General features: G+C 55.1%; 1 protein-coding gene across 2 annotated transcripts in view; it reads left to right on the plus strand.

Annotated features, from left to right (window-relative positions):
• Positions 1–1380: 1380 nt before the first annotated feature.
• Positions 1381–22366, plus strand: part of RBPMS (RNA binding protein, mRNA processing factor) — a 51751-nt gene continuing 30765 nt past the window's right edge. For both annotated transcript variants that reach the window (XR_003568382.1, XM_027853652.1), the window contains exons 1-2: positions 1381–1490; positions 5485–5635. Coding sequence is in view for 1 of the 2 variants with exons in the window: in XM_027853652.1 (XP_027709453.1) it covers positions 1413–1490; positions 5485–5635 (229 nt within the window). In the remaining variant the exon portion in view is untranslated. The remainder of the gene's footprint in view (positions 1491–5484; positions 5636–22366) is intronic.

Raw genomic sequence — 22366 nt, forward strand, 5'->3', positions numbered from 1 at the left:
GGGGGGAGAGGGGAGGGAGGGGGGCCAGGAGCAGTTTAGTAGCAGGTTGGCTGAGAGAAAAGTGGCTTTTGAAAAATGGGATCGTTGCTGCCTGCTGGGAGTGACCTGGGGAAGTCATCAAGTCTTCTGGGCCTGGAAGGGCTGCCCCTGGTGGTCTCCGAGGCCCCTTCTGGTCCAGGGCAGATTCCGGTTCTCGCCCTTTCTCTCCCTTTCCCATCCCTTTTCCACTCTTCCTGTCCGGCTCCCTCCCCAGGCCTCCTCTCCCCGCCGTACATCTACACAGTTTGGGGCCTGGCTAATCCTGGGGCAGGATATCGATTGCCAAATAAGGCTTTGTTGCTGAAGATGGAAGTGGAATGTGACTGAGTTCTGAGCCTCCGGCCCCTGCCTGGGCTGCCAAGCAAATTAGGTCATTTCAACGGAGGAGCTTTTTTTGAAAGGATGCTGGAGCCTGGAGAGGAACGCAGTGGTGGGGTTGCTAAAACGGGCCGCGAGAGACAGCCGGGCAGCCTCTCAGATGTTTGCTAAGCACCCACTAGACTCAAGGCCCTGGGCTGCGAGCTGGGGGTGCAGGGATAGAAAACAGCCACCGCCGCACCCTGGCCTTTGAAGAGCTGAAGACTTCCTGGGACCAGAACGCGATGCCGCTCTCCCACTGTCCTGGCTATAGGCTGGTCGATGTATTAGAGATAGAATCCTATAAGGCCTTTTTGGGGGTTTGCAGGGCTCCAGGTCAGAGGTTAAGGGCCCAGATGGGGCTGCCCCCAGGCCATTTCAGAATACAGCCAGCTCCAGGCTTTCTCTTGTGATGGAGGAGAGGGGGAGGGATTGCCTGGATTCAGTGAAGAGAGAAGAGTCCTCGGCTGGCATTGGAAGAGAAGTACAGAGAAGACATGATCCCTGACATCAGCAAGCATGTGTTATGCACCTACTGTGTGCCAGGCACTCTATTAAGCACTGGGAATACAAAGAAAGGCCAAAGATGGTCCCTGCTCTTGAGGAGCTTACAATCTATTGGGGAGATAACTCGCAAAAAGTAAACTTACAGATAACTTAGAGATTTCTAATGATGGAGGGGGTGGGACAGACTTCTGGAGAGGGTGGGATTTTAGCTGGGATCGAAGGAAGTGCAGGCATCTAGGAGGAGGAAACGGGGAGGGAGAGCGTTCTAGGCGGGGGACAGCCAGAGGACATTCCAGGACTTGGGAGAGGAGAAGCCAAGAGGCCAGGGGCCCTGGATCAGAGCCGAGGAGGGAGGCACAGGGAGACCAGGGGGGTGGGGGAGGCAGTCAGGAAGGGCTCTGAATCCCCATGGGATTTCGTATTAGATCTTGGAGGTGACTGAGGGGCAGGCAATGACATGACCTGTGTCATGGATGACCCAGCTTTAGGAAAATCACTTTGGTGGCTGGATGGAAGATGGGAGGGCGTGGGGAGACACTCACGGCAGGCAGACCCACCTGGAGCGATGGCAGAGGCCCACGTATAGGGTGAGAGGGTCTGCAGAGGGCGGTGTCCAAGGAGAGAAGGACCGATTCAAGAGACCTTGGTGTAGTCACCGGGCCTTGGCAGCAGATTGAATGTGGGGGTGGAGGTGAGGAACAGTGAGGATCTGAGAATGATATCAGGATTGGGAGGCTGCTGGCCCTCGACAGTAATGGGGGAGGGGAGAACAGGGGAGGGCTTGTGGGGAAAGATCATGAGCTCATGGTGCCTCTAGGAAGTCCGGTTCTGAGACTTGAAGCTGGAGGCCAGCAGAGAAGTTAGGGCTGTTCAGAGAGATCTGAGAGTCATCTGCTGGAGATGGTCATTAAATCCACGAGAGCTGAGGACCCCACCAAGTGAGGCAGTATAGAGGGACAAAAGAAGAGGGCCGGGGAGACTGGGCAGGTATGGCCTGGTTGAAGAGCCCACGTAGGAGCCAGAGAAGGAGCGGTCAGAGACCTGGGAGGGAGTGGTGTCCCAGAGACCCAGAGAGAAGAGAGTGATTACCAGCACCAGAGGCTGCAGAGAGGTCCAGGAGAATGAGGACTGAGAAAAGGCCTTTACGCTGGACAGTCAAGAGGTCACCAGTAACCTTGGAGAGGGCATGTTCAGTGGAATGATGGGGTTGGAGGCCAGAGTGAAGAGAGTGAGAGGAAAGTGGAGGGCAGCTATTGTAGATGGCCTGAAAAGAAGGAGATCCAGGATGCTAGCCAGCAGGAGTGGCTGGATCAGGACGGGGGAGACGTAGCGAGTGGGATGTTGGAGAATGGAATGGATTCCCTCAGGAGAAGGACTGCTTCCTCATGAGCCACGGGGGAAGGAGAGGTGGCAGAAGGCATCTGAACGATAGGAAAGGAGGAAGAGGGGAGAAGAGGGAGCCCTTAGTGAATGGGCGCCATGTTTTCTGTCAGACGTGCGGCAGCCGTGGGAGCCTGAAGGAGGTTTGGAAAAGCAGCTGTGGAGAAGAGTGAGAGAGGGAGTCAGCTGGGGGGGTTACAAGGATTGTTCTGTGGCAGTCGGATGGTGAGCTCCTTCAGAGGAGGGATCGTCTTTGCGTCCTCAGCACTTGGCACCCTGCCTGGCGCTTAATACAGCACTATTGTACTGACGGAGAGAGGGCCCACTGGAGATTAACAAAATGTGACAGGAAATAGAATGACAAATGAGAAGAAATGTGGAAACAGTTTTCAACGATAAGCAGGAGCCATACGCTGAAGGACTTTAACAAACAGGCGGCCTGGAGACAATAGGGAGCCTGTGATGCTTCAGGATCAGAGAGTGGCATGGTCAGGTCTGTGCCTTAGAAATACCACTTTGGGGGGCAGCTAGGTGGTGCAGTGGATAGAGCACTGGCCCTGAAGTCAGGAGGACCTGAGTTCAAATCTGGCCTCAGACCAAACACTTGACACGTACTAGTTGTGTGACCTTGGGCAAGTCACTTAACCATGATTGCCTCACTAACAAAAAAAAAAAAAGAAATACCACTTTGGCCATAGAGGAGGGAAGAGAAGGGAGACAGGACAGCTAACTGGAAGGCTCTCGCAGTCATCCAGGTGAGAGGCAGTGAAGGTCTGAGCTAGGGTGGGGCCATGGGAGCGAGAGAAGCGGGGCTGATGCTGGATTATGTGATATAAACTATAATGTGGAGGAATTACACTTTATTACTATATTGACAGGATATTAATGTGGATTGGTATAATGAATATAGGTGAATAGAGGTCTGTGAGACACCTGAAGGGAGGAAGAAGCCGCTTCTGGCCCAAGGGACCAGGGAAGGCTTCCTTGTACTTGAGGTGGGCATTGAAGGATTTCATCAGGGCACCCAGAGGGAGGGTAGTATATTAGCAAAAGTAAGGCGCATAGGATGAGATCTTGAGACTGTCAATAATCCAATTTGGCTGGGCTCTGGAGTGTACAGAGGGGAATCACATGAAATAGGGCTGGAAAGGAACATCGGAGAAAGCCTTGACTGCCAAGCTAAGGAGCTGGGTACTTAGCAAGTAGAGATTGCAGGAGAGTCACAAGGCCACGGGAGGCTCAGAGCTCGGTGCCAGCTCAGTGCCACTCCCCTTTGATGACGTTATGCTGGTAGTGCCTGCCTCCGGACTGACCCACTGCCCCTGAGCACCTATTCTGTGTGCGTGTATGCCCGGCATGGCAGAAGAGCCCTACCCTTTCTGGTACATCCTTGCTGTGTGACCCTTGCCAAGTCACCACACCTGTCTGTGTCTCACCTGTCAGTTGTATGGGCGTTGAGGGGCGCTCCCTCCCTTTCTCAGGTTTCTTGTTTCGCACGCGTGAGCTGGCCTGCATAGCGTGGGGCAGTAGATGGAGCAGTAGATGGAACAGTAAGCCTGGAGCCAGGAAGACCTCTTAAAATCAAATCCAGCCTTCTTAGGTGTGTGTAGTTCCTAGCTGTGTGACTCTGGGCAAGTGACTTCGCCTCGGTTTCCTTAACTGTAAAGGGGGACTGGTCCTAAAAGCCCCTACCTCCAAAGCTTGTTGTAAGGATGCGATGAGATAATGACTATGAAGGTACTCAGCACAGTGTCTAGCACACAGTAGGCTTACATAAAGCGCAATGAGCACTAGCCCCCTTCCCCTTCCCTGGCCGGTCATCCTCGTCCCGACTCCCCCCAGTAGCCACCCTCTGCAGCTCAGATGTCGCCGCGCTTTCATTCGTTGCCCTCGATGAAGGAGGAAGTTTTGAAATCCTTTTTTAAATAAATAATTTTTCCTTATGGTCATCAACTAACTTAACTTTTCCACATATAGAGGACAGGGGAAAAAAGCACTGCATGTAAGTTGATAAGTCTGCCGAGCACAGCGTCGGCTTTTTCTTCAGCATCCATCACACTTACCACGTAAGTCCCTGCACTGCCCTGCTCGTCTGTGTTCCCTTCTGGACGTCTCTCTTCTCCTGTCTGTGTGCTTGTAGCTGTTTCGTTGATGCTTGTCTTAATTTGGGGGGGCATCACTGCCGCCCCCTGTAATATTGCCAGCTCCCCTGAAGGAAAGCTGACCCCTGTAACAAATACCTACATTCAAGCAAATCAGCTTTGAACAGTGTTGGCTGTGTTCAAAACTGTGTGCCTCATTCCGTAGCAAGAGCACTGCCTCTGCCAGGAGGTGGGTAACGTGGCTTTGTCACTGGTCGTCTGGAATCAGTCCTAATTCTTAAGTCTTTTCAAGTTGGTATATTTTTTAAAATATTTTTTTCTTTTTGTAACAGTCACATAACTTCAAGTTGTTTTATTTTTTTTAAAATATTTTTCTTTATTTTTTTTGAAGTCATATAACTTCGGGTTGCTTTATTGACAGTGTTGAAGTCATTGTGTAACTCATTCTTTGGCTTGCTTCACTCCACCTCGGTTCTTACAAGTCTTCCCAGAAATCCATTTTAAAGGATCAATGTAAACTCCATCTGCAGTGTGTAAAGATTGGGGAAGGGCCCCCTGAGAAAAGCATGGTGTCTGAATGGCATGCACCATCGTGCTGCTCTCTTAGCAGTGACCGAAGAGCGCAGGGAAGATGTGCCTGGAGAGATGCCAGGGGAAGGAAGCCCAGCCACGGGCACCCATAGCCCAGAGTTGGCACGGGCAGTCAGCCGGCCGCGCTCTGAGGGTTAGAGGCTAGTGCGGGCTTCTGCTGGCAATCAGCAGGCTTCCTGCTCCAGAGGTTGCCAGGAGGGCTTGTTTGGGGCTTTGTTGGGAAGGGTCGAGTGTATCAGACCAAAGCATAGACATTTAGTTTTTAAAATCTTGTCTTCAATCTTCACCCAAGCACTAAAGTGTTAAAATGACACTTGAGGAAACAATAAAACCGTGTTCATGAAATTGCAGCGCAGGGCCATGATGATGCTTGGCTTGGGTCGGCCTGGGTTCTCTGGGTCATGGGTCATCGAGGGCGTGCCAGGCAGGACTCGAAGCTGGTTTTTCACTCTTTAGGTTGGATTCTGAGATGGTGCAAACATCACCCATTTGTTCTCTCTCCCCACAGGGCATTCGCTTCGATCCCGAAATTCCCCAGACGCTGAGGCTAGAGTTTGCCAAGGCAAACACAAAGATGGCAAAAAACAAACTCGTCGGGACCCCGAACCCCAGCACTCCTCTGCCCAGTACCGCCCCTCAGTTCATCGCCAGGGAGCCGTGTAAGTTGTGAGGCACGCGCGCACGCACATACACGCACACACACGCGCGCGCACGCACACACACACACGCACACACACACACGCGCGCGCACGCACACACACGCGCACACACACGCACACACACACGCACGCGCGCACGCACACACACACACACACACACACACACACGCACTCTCTTCCACTGTGACCGGGTGATGTGTGGAGTAGCCAATAATTCAGCGCTCATCCTGTTGTGCAGCTGCCCCTGGGGTGCCGAAGCCGGGCTAGTCTTGGGTCAGGCTCCAAGGACCGTCCCAGGACAGACAGGATCTGCTGTCTGAGGGTTAGCCCACAGCCCAGCTCAGGCCTCAGTCCCAGGAGGTGGGCCACGGGGCTGTACTTCCCTTAGCAGCAGCTGCCTGTGAAGCAGAAAGATCCTGTTGACTGTGGTGCCTTTGGATAGGGAGAGTGGGAAGCCAGGCCTGCTGGAGGATTTCCAGCTGCTGTCTGCAGGGGTCTTGGCAGTCGACCCGACAGGGACCGGGAAGATGAACTCTCTCCTGGTCACCCACGAGCCCTGCCGACTGCCGTCCGTTCCCCTGGAGGTCTGGCCCCTTCAGCCATCGGTAGAGTCTGAGTTTTGTTCCACAGCCCCTTGGCATCCCGCAGGGCTGACTGTCAGTACGTCCTTCCATTTGGGGAGGATGCTAGCCGTTAGTGTTGTCCGTTCAGGAGATGCCCGGTTTAGACTGGCCTGTCTTGGAGAGACGGGCGCCTTCTGTGAGAGGAGTCACCATGGCCCACAGACACGGGAGACGTGGACACCGGGGCTCCCAGAAGGAATCCCGATGCTCCTCAGTGACGTCCACCACGGGGGCGGCGGGGGTGGAGTCCGGGGCCCTCCACGGGTCTTTCCAGACCTTGGCCAGGGACGCCGGTGGCCTAGCTCCCAAAGCGGGGACTGTCGTAACGGACAAGAGCTGACGTTGCCCTGGTGTAGCCGGGTTTATGGGGGCTTTAAGATCAAACGTTCAGGCTCTGTTATCCCCATTTTACAGACGAGCAAATTGATGCTCAGAGGAGTTGTGCGACTGACCACAAGTCACCCAGCTCGCTGGTAGTCGGCAGACCGAGTGTCAGAACCTGAGTCTTGCCACGTCTCCCCTTCCTTCTCCGGCTCATTCCCTGAGATGCAGGATACAGGGAGGGGTCCCGTACCATAACGATCCCTTTTCTCCTTGTAGCATAGCATGACTTTGAGTACAGCCAGGCCCCCATTGGTGCAGACAAGGACTTTCATCAAGTGGTCACATGTCTTTGAAGTTGGGATTAGGTAAAACGTGGTCGTTGGTTCCCGTCCATTGGAAATAAGAAGTCCAGATTTGAATAACGGGACTGCTACGTGGGAGTGGGCCCTCGATGTCCCCCCAGACTTGTCCTCTGAGCTTCTTGCAGGGGCCAGGCTTGGGAATCGAGACCCGGACCCTTCCCACCTGTCCTTACGTCTTCTCTTCTCCCTCCTCCTCCAGCGGCCTGCCTGCTGTCAGTGCCGCTAGGGTCTCTTCCTGGACAGCGAGGGTGAGGGGCAAGATGATCCCAAGGGCCCCCCATCTCCCACATTCCTTTGAAGACAGAGGAGCAGCCACTCCTGGCAGCCAGTCAAGCTGTTGGCCGTTTTGCGCCTGGGCTCCTCACCACTGCCACCGTCGCGCCATCGTAGGAGGTGGCCACCCGGGGGCTTCCTGTCCCCCCTGCCCACCTGATGCCCTCTTGAGGTCTCACCATCAGCTGCAGCAGGAGGTGCGGAGCCTTCCCCGTGGCTGCCCTGCCTGGGGTCCTGGCCTAGCGTCCCTTGGCGGTGTGCGGTAGGGCTTCATTCACGTTGGTCTAAGGAAGAGAGAATGGAAGAGGGCGGGGCCAGTGCCACAGAAGGGTGGGCAGGAAGTCTTGGCCGTCCCTGGATCTTTACTTTCCAGGCCAGTGGAGGAGTAGGGACACTGGGACTCAGGGGAGCATCTTCAGAGGACGGCCAGCGGCCTCGCGTCGGCATGATGAGACTCGGGTCAGGGGTCTGGCCACGCCGAGCCCAGAGAAGAGGGGAGTTCTGTTGGGCACGGCCGCCGTCTTCAGGCATCGCCGCTTCATCGGGCAGTGTTCCGTGCTTGTTTATGGTTTGCGTTAGATATGCTCTTGAGACAGAGGATATTTATAAAGCCTGTGGCTGTGCCTGGCACATAGTAGGGCCTGATCTGTGTTTGTTCCTGTTTTCCTTCCCTCTCCCACTCTCCTCGATCACGGATACCAAGCCTCCAGGGGCCTCCAGTGCTGTCTGGTTGAACCCCTTTATTTTCTATATGAGGAACTGAGGTCCAGGAGTGTTGTGTAAGCTGTCCAAGGTCACACAGCCAGCAGCAGGATTTGAACTCTCTGGCTTAGAGTCAGTGGCTTCTGGAAATGCCTCCCTTGTTCTGCCCAGCCCCAGAGGGCAGAGCTGGGGTGGCCATGGAGGGAATGGCAGGCAAACAGACCGCAGCGCCGGAGCAGGGGAATCCTTCCCACCAGTGAGAGCCATCCACAGCTGGTCAGCCGCTTGGCCTGACCAGCCGGAGAAAAGACCATGCCCAGGGCCCGGCCTCTTCTTCTCCCCTTGGCATGCTGGGATTCCCTAGTCCCCCGATCTGTCTCCTCTGGGGTTCAGCCAGCACTACCAAGAGTCTCCTGAATGCTGCTGCTGCAGAGGGAATGAAACGGCAGACCCAGCCTCTCCGAGATGAGAGTGGGAGCCACCCTGAGCGGGCACAGTGGAGCTGCCAACCACTGACCCGCTCACGGGGCTGAAGGAACGCTGTAGGCTCAACAGGAGGACAGCTAGCGTGCTTTCTGCCACATGTCTCAGGAATCCAGGGAGGAAGCTGCGGGTGGGGGGCCCAGAATCAGAGAGCCAAGAGCCTGAAGCCGGCCTGGCCCCGCCTCCAGGGGTCTGAGACGGGATGGTGCATGTTTGCTGAATCCCCAGGTCCAGAAGGAGGGCGCCCCACTGCGTCTAAGCCCAGTGCCTTCTTGGGAGGTGCTCAGAACCTTGGACAACTCCGGAGTCTTCTTGGCCAGAAGCAGCTCGAGGCACGGGGTTCCCATCCCATCCAGGAGAGGCCTGGGTGACAGCCCCAGAGATTGGGCAGGACTACAGGCACCGTAGTGCGGAAGGAAGCTCGGGCCTTTTGTTCTTGGACGCCGTAACGGAAAACACATGCTGCCCAGTAATGGCTTCCATGGCTGTGCCTTCTCAGCTCCTCCAGGAGCCATGAGGCTAAATGTGTAGATTGCCTCGGTTAGGCATGGAGGCGAGAGATTTGGGTTTGGAGTCAGAGAACCTGGGTCCCATCCTTTGGGCCCCAGTGAGAGAGCTGGCCCACGTGACCTTGGAGGCAGGACGCAGAGCCAGGATTCTCCCATCAAAGTGCAGCCTTTCTCCCTTCCCCACTCCTCCCACGTTGTGCTGCTTCAAATCCGCGTCTTCTTTTTTTTAGAAAGGTTTGGTAGGTTTTCTGTTTGTTAGCAACAGAACCACAATGCATTTAGCTTTTCTCCACCTGCAGCGTCAGATGCCCTAATGGAAAGTTTCGTTTCTGAATGACTCCTCCATTAGCAATGCTGTCTTGAGTTGGGTTAAGTGTTCTTTACAGTTCTAACGTTTTCCTACTAGGAGGTTCATACTTCTTCCCAGTAACTTCCATAATAAAGCGAGTATCATTTAATATTTTAGAGGGCACCACAAATGTCACCTGGCCACGTCCTGCCATCGGGCCAGTTCGGTATCTAGGGAAATGGGAAAGAGTGTTATTTGAGACCTGGAAGAATGCTCTCCACACAGAACTCACGGAGGCCGGGGATGCCATGATTTCAGGATTGACTTCTGGCATTTCCTGGATCTCATCTGAGCATCCCGTCACTCTTCCCCGGTGAGATTGCAGGCCACCCGCGCCTGCTCATGCTTTGTTGTTCTTGTCACGTCCTTCTAGAAACCCTCCGCTGTGAATCTACTCGACGCATTTGGGGCCTTCCTCTGGTCCTTTTCACGTCCCTTGATTTCCAGAGCAGGCGGTCTTGTTACCCCTCCCTCTTCATCACATTCTAAGTGTGGGCCTGCTACGTGGCATGATTAAACTTGGCCAGAGAGGACCTGGGTTTGAATCATGCCTCGGACACCAGCTGTAGGGCAAGGGATTCCAAGCAAATCAGTTAACCTCTCTCAGCCTCAGTTTCCTCATCTGCAAAATGACAGGATTGGATTCCATGGCCTTTAGGGTTCCTTCTAACTCTAAATCTATCAGGCTTTGATGGCCCCATGTACTTTTATGAATGAAACTGCTACAGGAATGGGGAAATGCTGCAGCAGGCATTGCTGAGAGTGCATCCTTTCAGGAGCACACAGGAATGCAGCCTACCTCGTAGAAGAGGTGAGACACTTCTATCTGCTGTCCTCCTGCATCAGAAGAATGGGTATGTAGACGATAGAAAGAAAAACTGCACGTAAAAACACAGCAAAAGTAAAGACTTGTCTTTGTCAAGCTTATCCCTTCCTGCTTGTGCTTTACACGACCTCCCTGACAAAAGGCCATAGCCCAATGGGAGCTCTAAATTGGGAGATGACCAGCACTGACTGGGTGCAGGGCACCCAAGCAGTTGTAGGAAGAGAACTCATGCGAGGTCCAGTGTGTAGAGCATTGAATTGGATAGCTCTTTGTCCTGTGGGCACAGGTGTGTGATCTCTGTCCACTTCCTCTCTCCAGGCCCTGTCTCATCTCCTTGTGTGTAAAATAAAGAGGCTGGGCTCAATGATCTCCAAGGCCCATTCTGGCTCCACGTCTGATCTTATAAAGCTTTGGAAAATAAGGTTTGTCAAGAAGAGAGTCATCCATCTACTTCTTCACCGCCCCCTGTATGTTCTGATCTAGGACAGACTCTTTGAACCGAACCCCACTCTACTGCAGGAGTAGTATGCTCATTCATCTCAGCCCCATCTCAGACTGTCCACCAGATCTCAGGGTCAGCCTGGCATGTCCTTGTGGTTTCAGTTTCCATTCCTCCTGCTCAGGGCTCTGACTGTGGGTCAACATGAGCTGGGGGCTCCTCTACCTCCCCCAGCCCCGCATAGGATTGAGCTGCTAGCCCTTGGGGGAGTCCTGGATGGATGACAAGAGGGAGAGCCAGGCAGTGGCCCTAGCCACAGTGGCGGGGTAATACAGGAAAGGTAATTAAGGACCAGTTCTTCAGACAAATGGGTCAAGTGAGGGTGGGTGCCCCCTCATCTACCTACTGGAAGTAAAATGCTTATTCTGTTCCACCTAAAAGATCCTTAAATTCCCACTGAGCAGGTGATCCCCTTAAGGAGATGTGAAATCATTTCCTTGTTTGCTTCCGGTGTGCTTGGCTTCACCTGTTTGTCTGGTGCTGCTGTGCCCTGGCTGGCATCCAGGCCTGAGACTCAGGACAGAGACGCCCTACCTGTTGAGGGGTCCATCAGAGCTGTGCTTATTGTGATGGTCGTAGAGGGATGGGGCATGCCAAGAAGTGGTCAGGGCCCTCTGCCCTCCCCTGGTGCCCACAGTCTTCACAAGGAGGGAGTGGTGGGGCCAGGGTCAGGGGAAGGGTGCCCTGAGCCCTTTGGAAGACTTAGGACAGGGCTGCAGCCTGAAGTGTGGAACATGGGGGGAGGGGCAGGCAGGATTAGCTTGATTTTGCATGCCCCCCCAGGGCAAAACCAGGACCAGAAGGTGGGAGGGGGCAGGGGAGTGGCAAAAAGGCCAAATTAGGCTTGAGGTCAGGAAAAGCTTCCTTTGAAATTGTTTTTGTTCTAAACGCTACCCCCCTGCCCCCCAATTTCCATTCCAGCAGCAGGACACCAGAAGCAGATTCTCTGACTGGCCCCCTGCATTGCCAGGCATGGGCTCAGGAAAAGCTGAGCTGAGTGTTATCTATAGAGCTGAGAGTTGTCCCCGAGCCACAAGGGCTGCCTGGCGGGAGGGGAGCTCCCCTACACTGTTGGGGGCGTTTGTCAAAGGGCTCGTTGATGGGGGCAACTGCCTAGTGCTGGGATTTCTTCTCAGAGTTTCTTTCCAAGTCTGCATTCTTAGGAAATTAGTAAATTCACCATATTAAAACCCAGTCTCCACATGTGTCTGCAGGGAAGGAGCCGTCCAGAGCCAGGCTTGAGATCAGGTTGCTATCTAAACAGCCTCTTGAGGAGCACTTGGGTAGAGGGACGGGATGATGGGATCAAGTCTCTCTGCCTCTTCATTTGTTTTCCCCAGAGGTCGCTGGGAATCAGGCTTGTCAAGCCTTTATAGCTGTCAGCAGGAAATTGCATGAGGGTCCTGGGATTTTATAGCTGGAAGGACTTTGCTTTACAGATCAGGGCACTGAGGCTCAGAGAGGGTCCCCCCAGGCGGTCTGCAAGCCCCTGCAGATTGCAGAGCCCGTGTGCCTTCCCCTGACCCTGGCCCCACCACTCCCTCCTTGTGAAGACTTCCCCAGGCTTCCTCCTGGCTTGTCCCCCTTTGTATCAGATTCATGCTGGGGACCCTGAGTCCTGGGGAAGTAGGAGGTGGAGTGAGGAAGGCAGAGGGATAAGCGGTGTGTCCTCCACGCAGAGGCCGCCGGACAAACGGGAGCTTTGTTACACCTGCTGCCGGTGGCGGAGGCTGGGAGTCCTCTGGTTTGCGCCTCACCTTGGCACCTCAGAGGGCACACTGAGACAGGAGAACTGGCCAGGGCATGGTCTCTCTTAGGAGCCCCTCGACGCTCTTTGGGGAATTAGCACCTGCTGGGGACAGACCCTCTGCTACGGTGAGTGGGGTGGCCTGAGGTCAGAAGACTTGTGCTCCAAGAGACCTGAGCTTGTTTTTTCCCAACCCACTTATTTTACAGATCTGGAAACTGAGGCCCAGAAACGAGAGGGGACTTGCTCATGACAGAGATTTGCATTTAGGGCCTGTGACTCAGCTTGTCCTCTCTCCCCTCTAACATATGGCAGAGAGGGGGCATTTGGAAACTGGGTCTTTCCTGTTGTTATCTGTCAAAACCCGAGGTCTGGATTGGCCGTAAGCTGGATGGAGGCAGATTGTGGCACATTCATAGAAGACTGCTGGATGGAATTTGAAGACAGGCCCTCCTGCCCCTTGGGGCTGTACTCAGTGGCACCCACGGTCCCTCCTGGCTCCAGACCCCATGGGGTTCAGCAGCTGTGCCCTTAGATGTTGGGTCTCCATGAGACAACCCCAGAGAACCTCCCTGCCTCTGAGGCCTCAGGCCCATTTCTCCTAGCTTGTCAATCATTCCACTCATAAAGCCCCAGGAGGTAGGCGGTACAAACCTTATCCCCATCTTACAGATGGAGAAACTGAGGCTTAGAGAGGGGCAGCGACTTGACTGTAGTGAACATGGGATCCAGGCCTTGGACCAGTTTCTCTGACTCCACATCCAGGGCTCCTCCATCAAGACAGCGTCCTTTTCTCCCTTTCTGGCCACTTCTCGAAGGAAACGTATGAGAGGAAGTGTTGCCTAAATGCATCTGATAAAACTTACCCTCAAATCCTTCTGGACTACCAGACTGGGTCTGCCGAAGTCCTTGACAGATTGGGTGGGTTTGCCAGCAGCCAGGTTCTCAACCCTTAAAGATGGCGCTCCAGTGGGGATGGCGGGGGAGGGATTGGCAGCTCTTTGTGTGCTTTGCATTCTCCCCCTCCCCCTCCCCCTTCCCCCCAACTGGGGGTGGCCTAGCCCAAAGCTGAGAACAGGTGTGAAGATAGGCCCCTGATAGCACCGTCTTTGCCCTTGGAAATAGGATGGAGCATCCTTGTTTCCCACCCAGAATGGCCCCGCCGACGTAGCTCACACAACGCTTATTATGGTGAATGTGGCCAAGCGTTCTCTCTGAGTCGTCGCCGTTACCCCCAGCAGGCTGAGCGGGCAGAGACAGCATCTGCTGGGGACCAGAGGCCAGAGCCCCCTTCCTTGTTCCTAGGTCATGAGATTGAAGGCTGCCTGGGGACTGCTTTAGAGACAGCCCATCCCTCCAGAGCAGGCTCGGAAGCATCTTTGTGCCTTGGACCCCATCTTGGCAGTCAGCCAGATGAAGCCATGGGCCTCTTCTCAGAAGCGTGTTTGTAAATGAGTAAAGTACACAGGTTACAAAGCACAGCAGTTCTATTGAAATGCAGTCATCCAAATATTTTAAAAACAAGTTCACAGGCCCCCGGTTAAGGACCCTGGGTCTAGCTGTGGCCCCTCATGGACTCTGGGTTACTCTGGATGGGGGGGTTCACAGCAGCGGAGATGCTGGGAGGACGAGGATGGAGACGCAGCCCCGTGGCCGGGGCAGAGATCGTTAAGCTTTGTTTAGCAGGACGCGGAGCCTGGCGTCGATAAAACCAGCCGACGGCAGGTTGCCCTGACTGTCGAAGTTTCCCTCCTTCCCCCGGTTCCTCCTCCATGGTTTGACCGTGGACAGAACGCTACCCTGGTGTCCGTGACTTGGGTGACCGTCTCAGGCTGTAATACGCTGCACCGCCGCCTCGCTTTATGAAGCTCGTTTTCTTTGCTTCTGCTCAGTGCGTTACACCAATTCCTTGAGTTGTTTTCTTGGTAGGAAAACCCCACATGTGCCAGGGAAGGTGGAATCGATTTAAGTCCTGAACAGCTCCAGAAATGAAAGAGACTCACGTGGGGCATAGGTGAGGAATGACCAGAGCTGAATGGGGAGAGTGGGGCCCTTGGGTCAGTTTTCCCTTGAGCTGCCCAGGTTTTAATAAAGTGATAGAAATCCCCCCATTTATATCCTGTATCCTGAGCCTTCTCATTTCGTTCCCCACTTCCCCAGTTCATGGCACTCTGTGCGACCCCAGGACCGAGCTCCCCAGTGTACGTGTTGAAGGCTGGCCAGCCCAGCAGGCTTTTGGGAAACTCTTTGTGTGTGGCCTCCTCTCCTGAGAGGCTTGTGGCATGGTGGATGGAGAGGGACGCTAGCCTTGGAGTCGGGAAGAGCTGAGTTCAGGTTCTTCCTGGCCGAGTGACCCTGGGCAAGTTACATTACTGCCAGATGCTCAGGGCAACTCCCTCGGACTTAATTTGCCGAGAAATGGAGGCCTGTGTGGGTAGATGACATCAGGTCCAGTGCCTGGACCCAAGGGTAGAGATATAAGTATTTATGTGCTTGAGCTGGGGGAAAAGGGTAATGGTCCTGGTCAGTACTGGAGGCCGTCCCCTCTCTGCCAGGAGCCAGGGCCCGCCTGGCCAGCGCCCGGCATCTGGAGGCCAGCCACTGTCCCTGCAGTGGCCCCAGGTGGACAGGTCTCATCAGCACCCCAGCCCCCCAATCCCAGCCTTCCGGCCCCCTTCCCCTCCATTAATCCTCCTTAGATGGGCAGGCCCCTTCAGCACTCCTCCCCTTCCCATGGCCACATCTTGTGACCCCACTGGGATGCCATCCCAGCCCTTGGGGTGCAGTGTCCCTGCTCCCAACTGAGTGAGAGCAATCTGGGGAATGTGGAGAAGGTCCAGAGCTTGAGAAGAGACTGAGGGTCAGGCCCTGGAGCCTCCCTGAGTAGGGGGAGCTGGAGCTGGAAGGAGGAGTGAGAACGAGGCCCGGCTGCTGAGTCAGAAGGCACACGAGCCCTCCTCGATGGAAAGCATGGCGCCTGGGCACACAGTAGACACTTTGTGAGTCATTACTGACTGACTGACCCAAGCATGTTCAGGATGCCCACAGGACCATAGATTTAGAGCGAAAAGGGATTATCTAGGCCTTCATCCCTCTGCTTTTCGAGTTGTGAAAAGTGAGGCCCAGAGAGGAACGGAAACGCCTTTAGTAGGTTAGGGTGGGTGCCGGTGACGGAGACCTCTGGGGACAGAGTGCTGGAGTTGGAGTTGGGAAGATCTGAATTCAAATCCTGCCCCTGCCCATTACCAGCTGTGAACACGAGCAAGTCCCTTTGCTTGGGATTCAGTCTCCTCATCTGTAAAATTGGCTTAATGATATCTGTAGGGTCCAGGGACTGGGCCTGTGGTTTCTTTGGCTGAGGAAACTCCTGCCAGTGCAGGTTGGCATCCGTCTGCACCTTGCAGGCCTCCAGGGTTGCCTAGGGCATAGAAGGGTGCCTGTGCCCGGTCATGTAGCCAGGGCTCCTCTGCTCCCTTCCCCCGGGCCACCCACCCTCTCTAGATGACATTGTGTTGACGATGACCGCCAGTCTCCGTTTTCCTCGTGTCACTCGCCGATGAGGGAGCGGACGAGCCGAGATGGTGGGAGCAGACCATTGAGCCTGCTGGAGCCGTCCCCTGACTCCTGGGCCCGGCCGTCCCCGTCGTCAGGTGAACAAGCAGGTGAGAGGACCCCAGACCGCCTTGTGTCCTCACCCCCCCAGCTCATCTGAGGCTGCCTGGCCTCCCTGCTGGGGTCTGAGGAGCACTTGCGTGGTCCCAGGCCGGGCTCCAGCCCTCGTCCCTCTGGCTGAGTCACCTGAGCTCCCCGTTACCTCAGGGGGCAGGCGGGGAGGACGAACCCCTTTGGGAATGGGGGAGCCGTCACCCTGGGGCTCAGGCCCAGGGTGGCCAAGGGCTTGGAGGACCCCCAGAGGCCTGCCCGATGTGCCTCGGAAGGAGGTCCAGATCTGATGGGTAAGTGATAAGTGTCCGGGGCCAGGATGCCGCCTGAGTCCAGGCCAGGCAGCTGTGGGATGGATTTAGGAGTCGTGGCTGGGGCCGTGGGGCTGGGCAGGGCCCTGCTTAGGAGGCCTTGCTCTCCCAGGCTTCCGGAATCCGAGGGGTGGGCACGGGGCCAGGCTGGTGGGGTTGTGGACGTTGGCCGGCCCTGCCAGGCGGCCCCTGTTTATCTAACTGGGAGTTAGCGGGAAACCTATGAATCTTCTACGTGATTCCAGTGACGCTCCGGCCCCCGGGGAAGCCCTCAAACACAGAGATTCAGAGGCCTTCAGGTCAGCCTACCCCCAAAGAAAAATCCCCCCGCGTTGGAGCCAACACGTGGGCCAGAGGCCTCTCCAGGGACATCAGATTAATGGTGGGAGCTAGCTTGCATTTGAGATGTGCAGAACGCTTCCCAAACGTTGGCCCATTTGATCTTCACAGTAACCCTGGGAGCTAGGAGCCGTGGTTATCCCCACTTTACAGACGAGGAAACTGAGGCAGGCGGCAGTGAAGTGACTTGCTCAGGGTCACTCAGCTGGGAAATATCCGAGGCTGGATTGGAACTCAGGTCTTCCAGAGTCCAGCACCCTGTCCATGGCGCCCCCTAGCTGCCGCTGACAGCAAATGGCCCTCCTGTAGCGTCATCTCTGTTCCTTCCTCCATTGCTTTCCATTTTGTTTTCTTTTTGCTCTGAACTTAACAAACCCCAAATAAAATCAGCATGTCTGTGTACATGTGCACATAGCATCGGTGTATGCACCATCTGTTTACATGGAGCAGGACAGAATTACACGTGGAACCAGAATCTCTTTTGTGTAGAGGTTACTTTTCTTGTTTAAGTCGATGACAACTTTCTTTTCTTCTTTTTTTTTTTGGTGAAGCAATCGGGGTTAAGTGACTTGCCCAGGGTCACACAGCTGCAAAGAGTCAAGTGTCTGAGGCCAGATTTGAGCTCAGGTCTTCCTGATTCCACTCTATCCACTGTGCCACCTGGCTGCCCCAGATGAGCACTTTCAGAGCTGGCCTGTCTTCTGCTCTCTTCATGGGGGACATTGGGTCCCTCCTCCTCCTCCTCCTCTTCCCTCCTTGTTTAGGGATCAGCTCCCTGGTCACCATTTCTATGCTTTCTTTTTCAGTCCAAGGGAAGTTGTCCTTCTTAGAGAGCATAGAAGCAAAATCAAGGGTTGAGTCATTCTGCCCTCTCTCCGGCAAGATCCATTCCCCTCCTCCTCCTGCCCCCGGAGCAGGGGTGCTCGCCTTTCTCTCAGTTTCTGCCCGTGAAGCTAAAGGAAATTCACGTTTTTGCTAATGATTACCCAGATTCATCTTAGATGGCCGGTGACTGTCGTCACCTGTTGCCTTCTGGTACTTGGGGCTGTCCCTTTTTCAGTTTTCCAGAGAAGGGATCATAAGCACGTGCATTTGGAGCTGGAAGGAGCCCATGGAGGGCACTGCCTTCCTTTCCCCCCCATTTTACAGGTGGAGAAGCTGAGGCCCGGGAGGTTAAGTGAGTGACCCAGAAGAAGGAAAAAATGTGACGACAAGCAAGGCTGGAGAGGGCTGGGTGCTGAACGTCGGTCACGCCCGGCTGGGCCCCTGTTCTCCCAGGAGGCACTGGACTAGTTCTGGGCCAGGAATGCCTCTCCTTGCAGCCCCCCGTGATGTGGACTGGAGGCCCAAGCCCTGGTCTCAGCACTCAAGGGACCAGGCTATTCTTACAAAAATAAACAAACCAACCCCTCCTGCGGAGCCGGCGCACCGCATTCCCAGAACCCTCTGGCCCCAGGCAGACAGGAGTCCGCAGCGGGCACCAGGTGCCAGAGGAGGAGGAGGGGCCGGGCTGCCGGGCTCTGGCATTCCTGACCTCCGCCCTCCCACCCGTCCCTGCAGGTCTCCCCTCACCTCCGGGAATGTGATGATGCCAACACATTTCCCAGGACCCCGCGAGCAGGCTGGCGGGAAGCCAGCGCCTTGTGCGCTTGCCTCCCGGGCCCCCTCAGCGGGCCAGGCCCAGCGGGAGCCACACGCAGGCCTGCGAGGGGACAAAGGGGGTTCCCATCGGACCCTCGGCTCACCACGCACAGGGATTGAGTCGTGTCCCCACCTGTAGGTGTTTTGTGTAGAACACAGTTCTCTTTCCATTTTATGTATTTATGTCTTTCCTTTATTTTTTTTCAAATTATATAGCCTTACCAGAAGCAGGGTGCCACTGCAGATAGGGCCTTGGAGGCACAGAGACCTGGGTTCAGGTCCAGCCTCTGACCAGCTGCCCTCTTGCACTGTACTAATGACATCACAAGTCTGCCCCAAACACTAAAATAAGCTTCATCCCCTTTATCAAAGGGGGAAAAGGCCGTCTGCGGAGTGGAACCCTAGGGATCTACTCTGCAGACAGGCCTTTTCCCCCTTGGATAATATCCTTGGGATATTGAACAGGTAGTGAGGTCACTGGGTGAAAGGGTAGGATCAGTTTTCTCTGCCGCGGCATATTGCCAGATGGCTTTCCAAGCAAATTGCGCCAAGATGCAGCTCCACCAACAATGTAATTGCGTGTCAAATTTTTTCTAAGATGAAGCTGTTTAATTGTTTTCCCAGGGGAGATGTAAATTTCCTTGGTAAGTATTTTCAGTCGTGCTGTCAGCCTTGGCCTTGTAACGTGATGAAAGGGAGTCATTGGCCCTTCTGTTGTCCTCGTGTGTCAATGACGTGAGGGCTGACGTTGGGCCCTGTTGGGTTAGTCAGTGAGCATTTATTGTTGTTGGGTCATTTTTCAGTCACGTCTGGCTCTTCATGACGCCATTTGGGGTGTTCTTGGCAAAGAGACGAGTGCTGTGCCGCTTCCTTCTCCAGCTCTTTTTATGGATGAGGAAACTGAGGCAAACAGGGATTAAGGCCTTCCCCCAGTGTCACAGCTAGGAAATGTCTGAGGCTGGATTTGAACTCAGGCCTTCCCGACTCTAGGTCCGGCACTCCATCCGCTGCACCACCAAGGACCTCTCCACTAAGCCCCAAACAGTTGGGAGTTGCACGGCGGAAGGAGTTTCCTGGACTTTCCAAACCTTGGTTCCTTTTAGAACGTGGTACATTCACACGCTTGCCTATCCTGGGGTCAGTGAGACACAGCAAAGGCTCATGTAGGCAGGCCAGACTGGACCCGGTGCCCAGCTCAGCCTTGTGGCTTCCTTCAGGCAATGCCGCCTCCTGCAGGAAGCCCTCCATCCTCCTCCTTCTCGGGCTGTCCCTCCGGTGTCTGTAGCTTATTTGTGCAGGATTGTTAGCCTGCTGCCTCCCCATTAGACTGGCGGCTCTCTGGGGGCAGGACGTCTGTTTCTGCTTTTCTTTGTCTCGTCAGCACTCAGCACCGTTCCCTGTGAGTCGGAGACGCCTGTGCTCCCCAAACCTACTACGAGCCCATAGAAAGAGCACTTGGATTGGAGTCTTAGGGCCTGCATTCAGATCCTGCCTCTGCTCCTGACGACTGGCGTGACCCTGGGAAGATCACTTCCCTTCCTGGGCCTCGATTTCCTGCTCTGTAGAAGATGACGACTCCCGAGTCTGGCTCCTAGGATGGGACCAGGTGCCCAAGCTGGCTCTGTGCTCCTTGCCGTGTGGATGAAAAGCCGTTTGGCAGCGGTGTGGGCCTGGCCCGAGGGGAGGGGCGGCCCCAGACTCGTCCAGCTACCTTGTGGGTCCTGAGGAGCTCAGGCCCATCTCGCTCTGGGCTGCATTCATTCCCTCTCCTTGATTCAGCCCCCCACCCCGGGCTCCCCTTTGGAGGAGGCCCCTGAACCGTCTCCACAGGGAGCAGCAAGCGGGCACTTGCCCCAGGGCACGGGGTGGCCAGAGCCCAAGGCCTGGCCCTTTGCCTTAAGACGATGGACCAGAGGCTGTTAGGAGGGCATGGTCCCGTTCTCCTGTTTGACTTGCTAGCTGGGTGACGCTCATCTCCGGATGCTGGGGCTTTGCCTGGGCTATCCCCCATGCCTGGGATGCCCTCCCTCTCATCATCTCTGGGCTTCCTTCAAGGCTGAGTCAGCGCCCACCATCTCCGAGGAGCCTTTTCTGTCCCATCTGCCCCCTCCCCCCAATTCTAGTGCCTTTGGTCAGCTCAGCCTGGCTGTAAAGTCGCTGGTGCATTGTTTGCAGGTTGGCTCCTTAGCCTGAGCATCTCGGGAGCAGAGACTGCCTTAGGCCTTTCTCTTGACTTGGCACAGTGCCTGGGATATAGTTGGCACTTGAATGCTTCTGGCCTTGGCCTTGGGCAGGTCCCTGGCCTCGGTTTCCCCAGTGGGCCCACGTGATCTCCGAGGCCCTCCCACCTCTGGCTCCCTGGACCTTGAAGTGTATTCACATGGGTGCCCCAGGGGCAGCTCCTTCTGCGGCCTTGTGTGGGGGCGGGGAGCAGCCCCTCGCTGGGGAGGCCTCAGAGGGGACACATGTTGTGAGTCCTCCCAAGACCTCCCCTGACCAAGAGGCCGGTTTGTTTTTCTAATTTTACAGTGGATTCTTTTTTCATTAAAAAACAATTGAAGTGGAATTTTTCGTCGGGCCCAGGCTTTCTCAACTGTTGCTGTTACTGTTTCAGGCGAGTGTTTTTTCTCTGTCCGTCTGGGGCTGTCTTCACGTATCCTCCTGTCTTTGGGGGCACTTGGTTGGCTTTTGGAAAGTGTTTTGCAAAACATTTCCACCTACCCTACAGTCTTATTTTATCTGCACCTCAACCCTGTGATGTGTAGGAGGGTAGAGGGAGTTAGGCCCATTGCACATAGGAGTAAACTGAGGCCCACAAAAGGGAGGCGGTTTATCCGATGTCACACTGCTGGTGGATGGCAGAGCCCTCCAATAAGGTGCCCGTGCTCGTGGGTGGGGGTGGGGTATCACAAAAGGAGCTCGTCCCAACGGCTGAAGCAATGGGAAATGTCTCCATTCCTATGGCTTCCATTCAATGGAAGGGCGCTGGGCCATTGTCTCCCCCACGATAACCTGTACTGGGTCAATCCGGCCAATTCAGGACAAAGTATCTCATGCAGGTACGGGGGTAGAGACAAGGGCTGGCTAAGATCAGCCCCTGCCCTCAGGAGGCTCACTGTCTCTTGGAGTAAGCTGCAAACCCAGAGAGTTGTGATACCCAAGATTCGATTCTAATGCACTGGAGGGATAAAGAAGAGAAAACTGGGGGCAGTCTGAGGGCAGGAAGGTCATTAGCAATGGGATGGAGTAGAGGGGCTGGATCTGGGAGGACTGCTTGGAGCTGGTGCCTTTGGAGTTGGTTGGGCTTTAGGGAAGGGGTGAATTCAATAGGTGAAGACATTCCTGGCACAGGGCACAGTGTGAACAAAGGTATGGAGGTGGGAAACGGGCATTCCCCTTGATGTCTGCATATCCTCCTATTGTGCATAGATGGAAAATTAAACAGCTAGATTCTCAGCCAGTGAAACAAAGGCCAATGTGATGAGATTAAAGTTAACTTGAAAGGATGTTTTGGGAGTGAGTTGGAATGGCCCCTGGAGCCAGCCCCCTCATCTTCCCATGAAGATTGGCTGGAAGGAAAAACCGAATTGTGTACAGTCATAAGATGCAGCAGGATTTGAAACCAGGTCAGAGGTTGGCCGCCTGGGTGAAGGGTCCCTGTGAGCCTGCCTGGACAGCATCGCCCGATGCTGAAGGGCCACCCGGTCCGTAGCCCTGGCCTGGGAGTGGTCAGGGCTGGAGGCTTGCTTCCTGTTTCCTGGGACCTCTCGATCTCTAGACCGAATATCTTAGAATAGCAGGCTGGCTAAAAGCGGTGATATGTAGACGCAGTGACCGCTCTTCCCGTGGACTGAAGCCCCGTTCCCCCAAACAGCTGCCATAGCGGCGGCTTTAGAGGCAGGCAACGGCTCTCCCCGGCTGGTTTCCGCCGGACGCGGCTCCCCCGAGAGGGGCCTGCCCCGGCCGTGTGGGACCGTGACTGAGAACCTGGCGTCCTGGGCGCTGGCCCAGCGCCCCACCAGAGGGGCTCGGGAGGCAATGCTGCAGTCCAAGCTGGGCGATCCAGCCCCTTGTGACCTC

The sequence above is a fragment of the Vombatus ursinus genome, unplaced genomic scaffold (genome assembly GCF_900497805.2).
Source record: "Vombatus ursinus unplaced genomic scaffold, bare-nosed wombat genome assembly UNPS02010193.1, whole genome shotgun sequence".
Lineage (NCBI taxonomy): Eukaryota > Metazoa > Chordata > Mammalia > Diprotodontia > Vombatidae > Vombatus > Vombatus ursinus.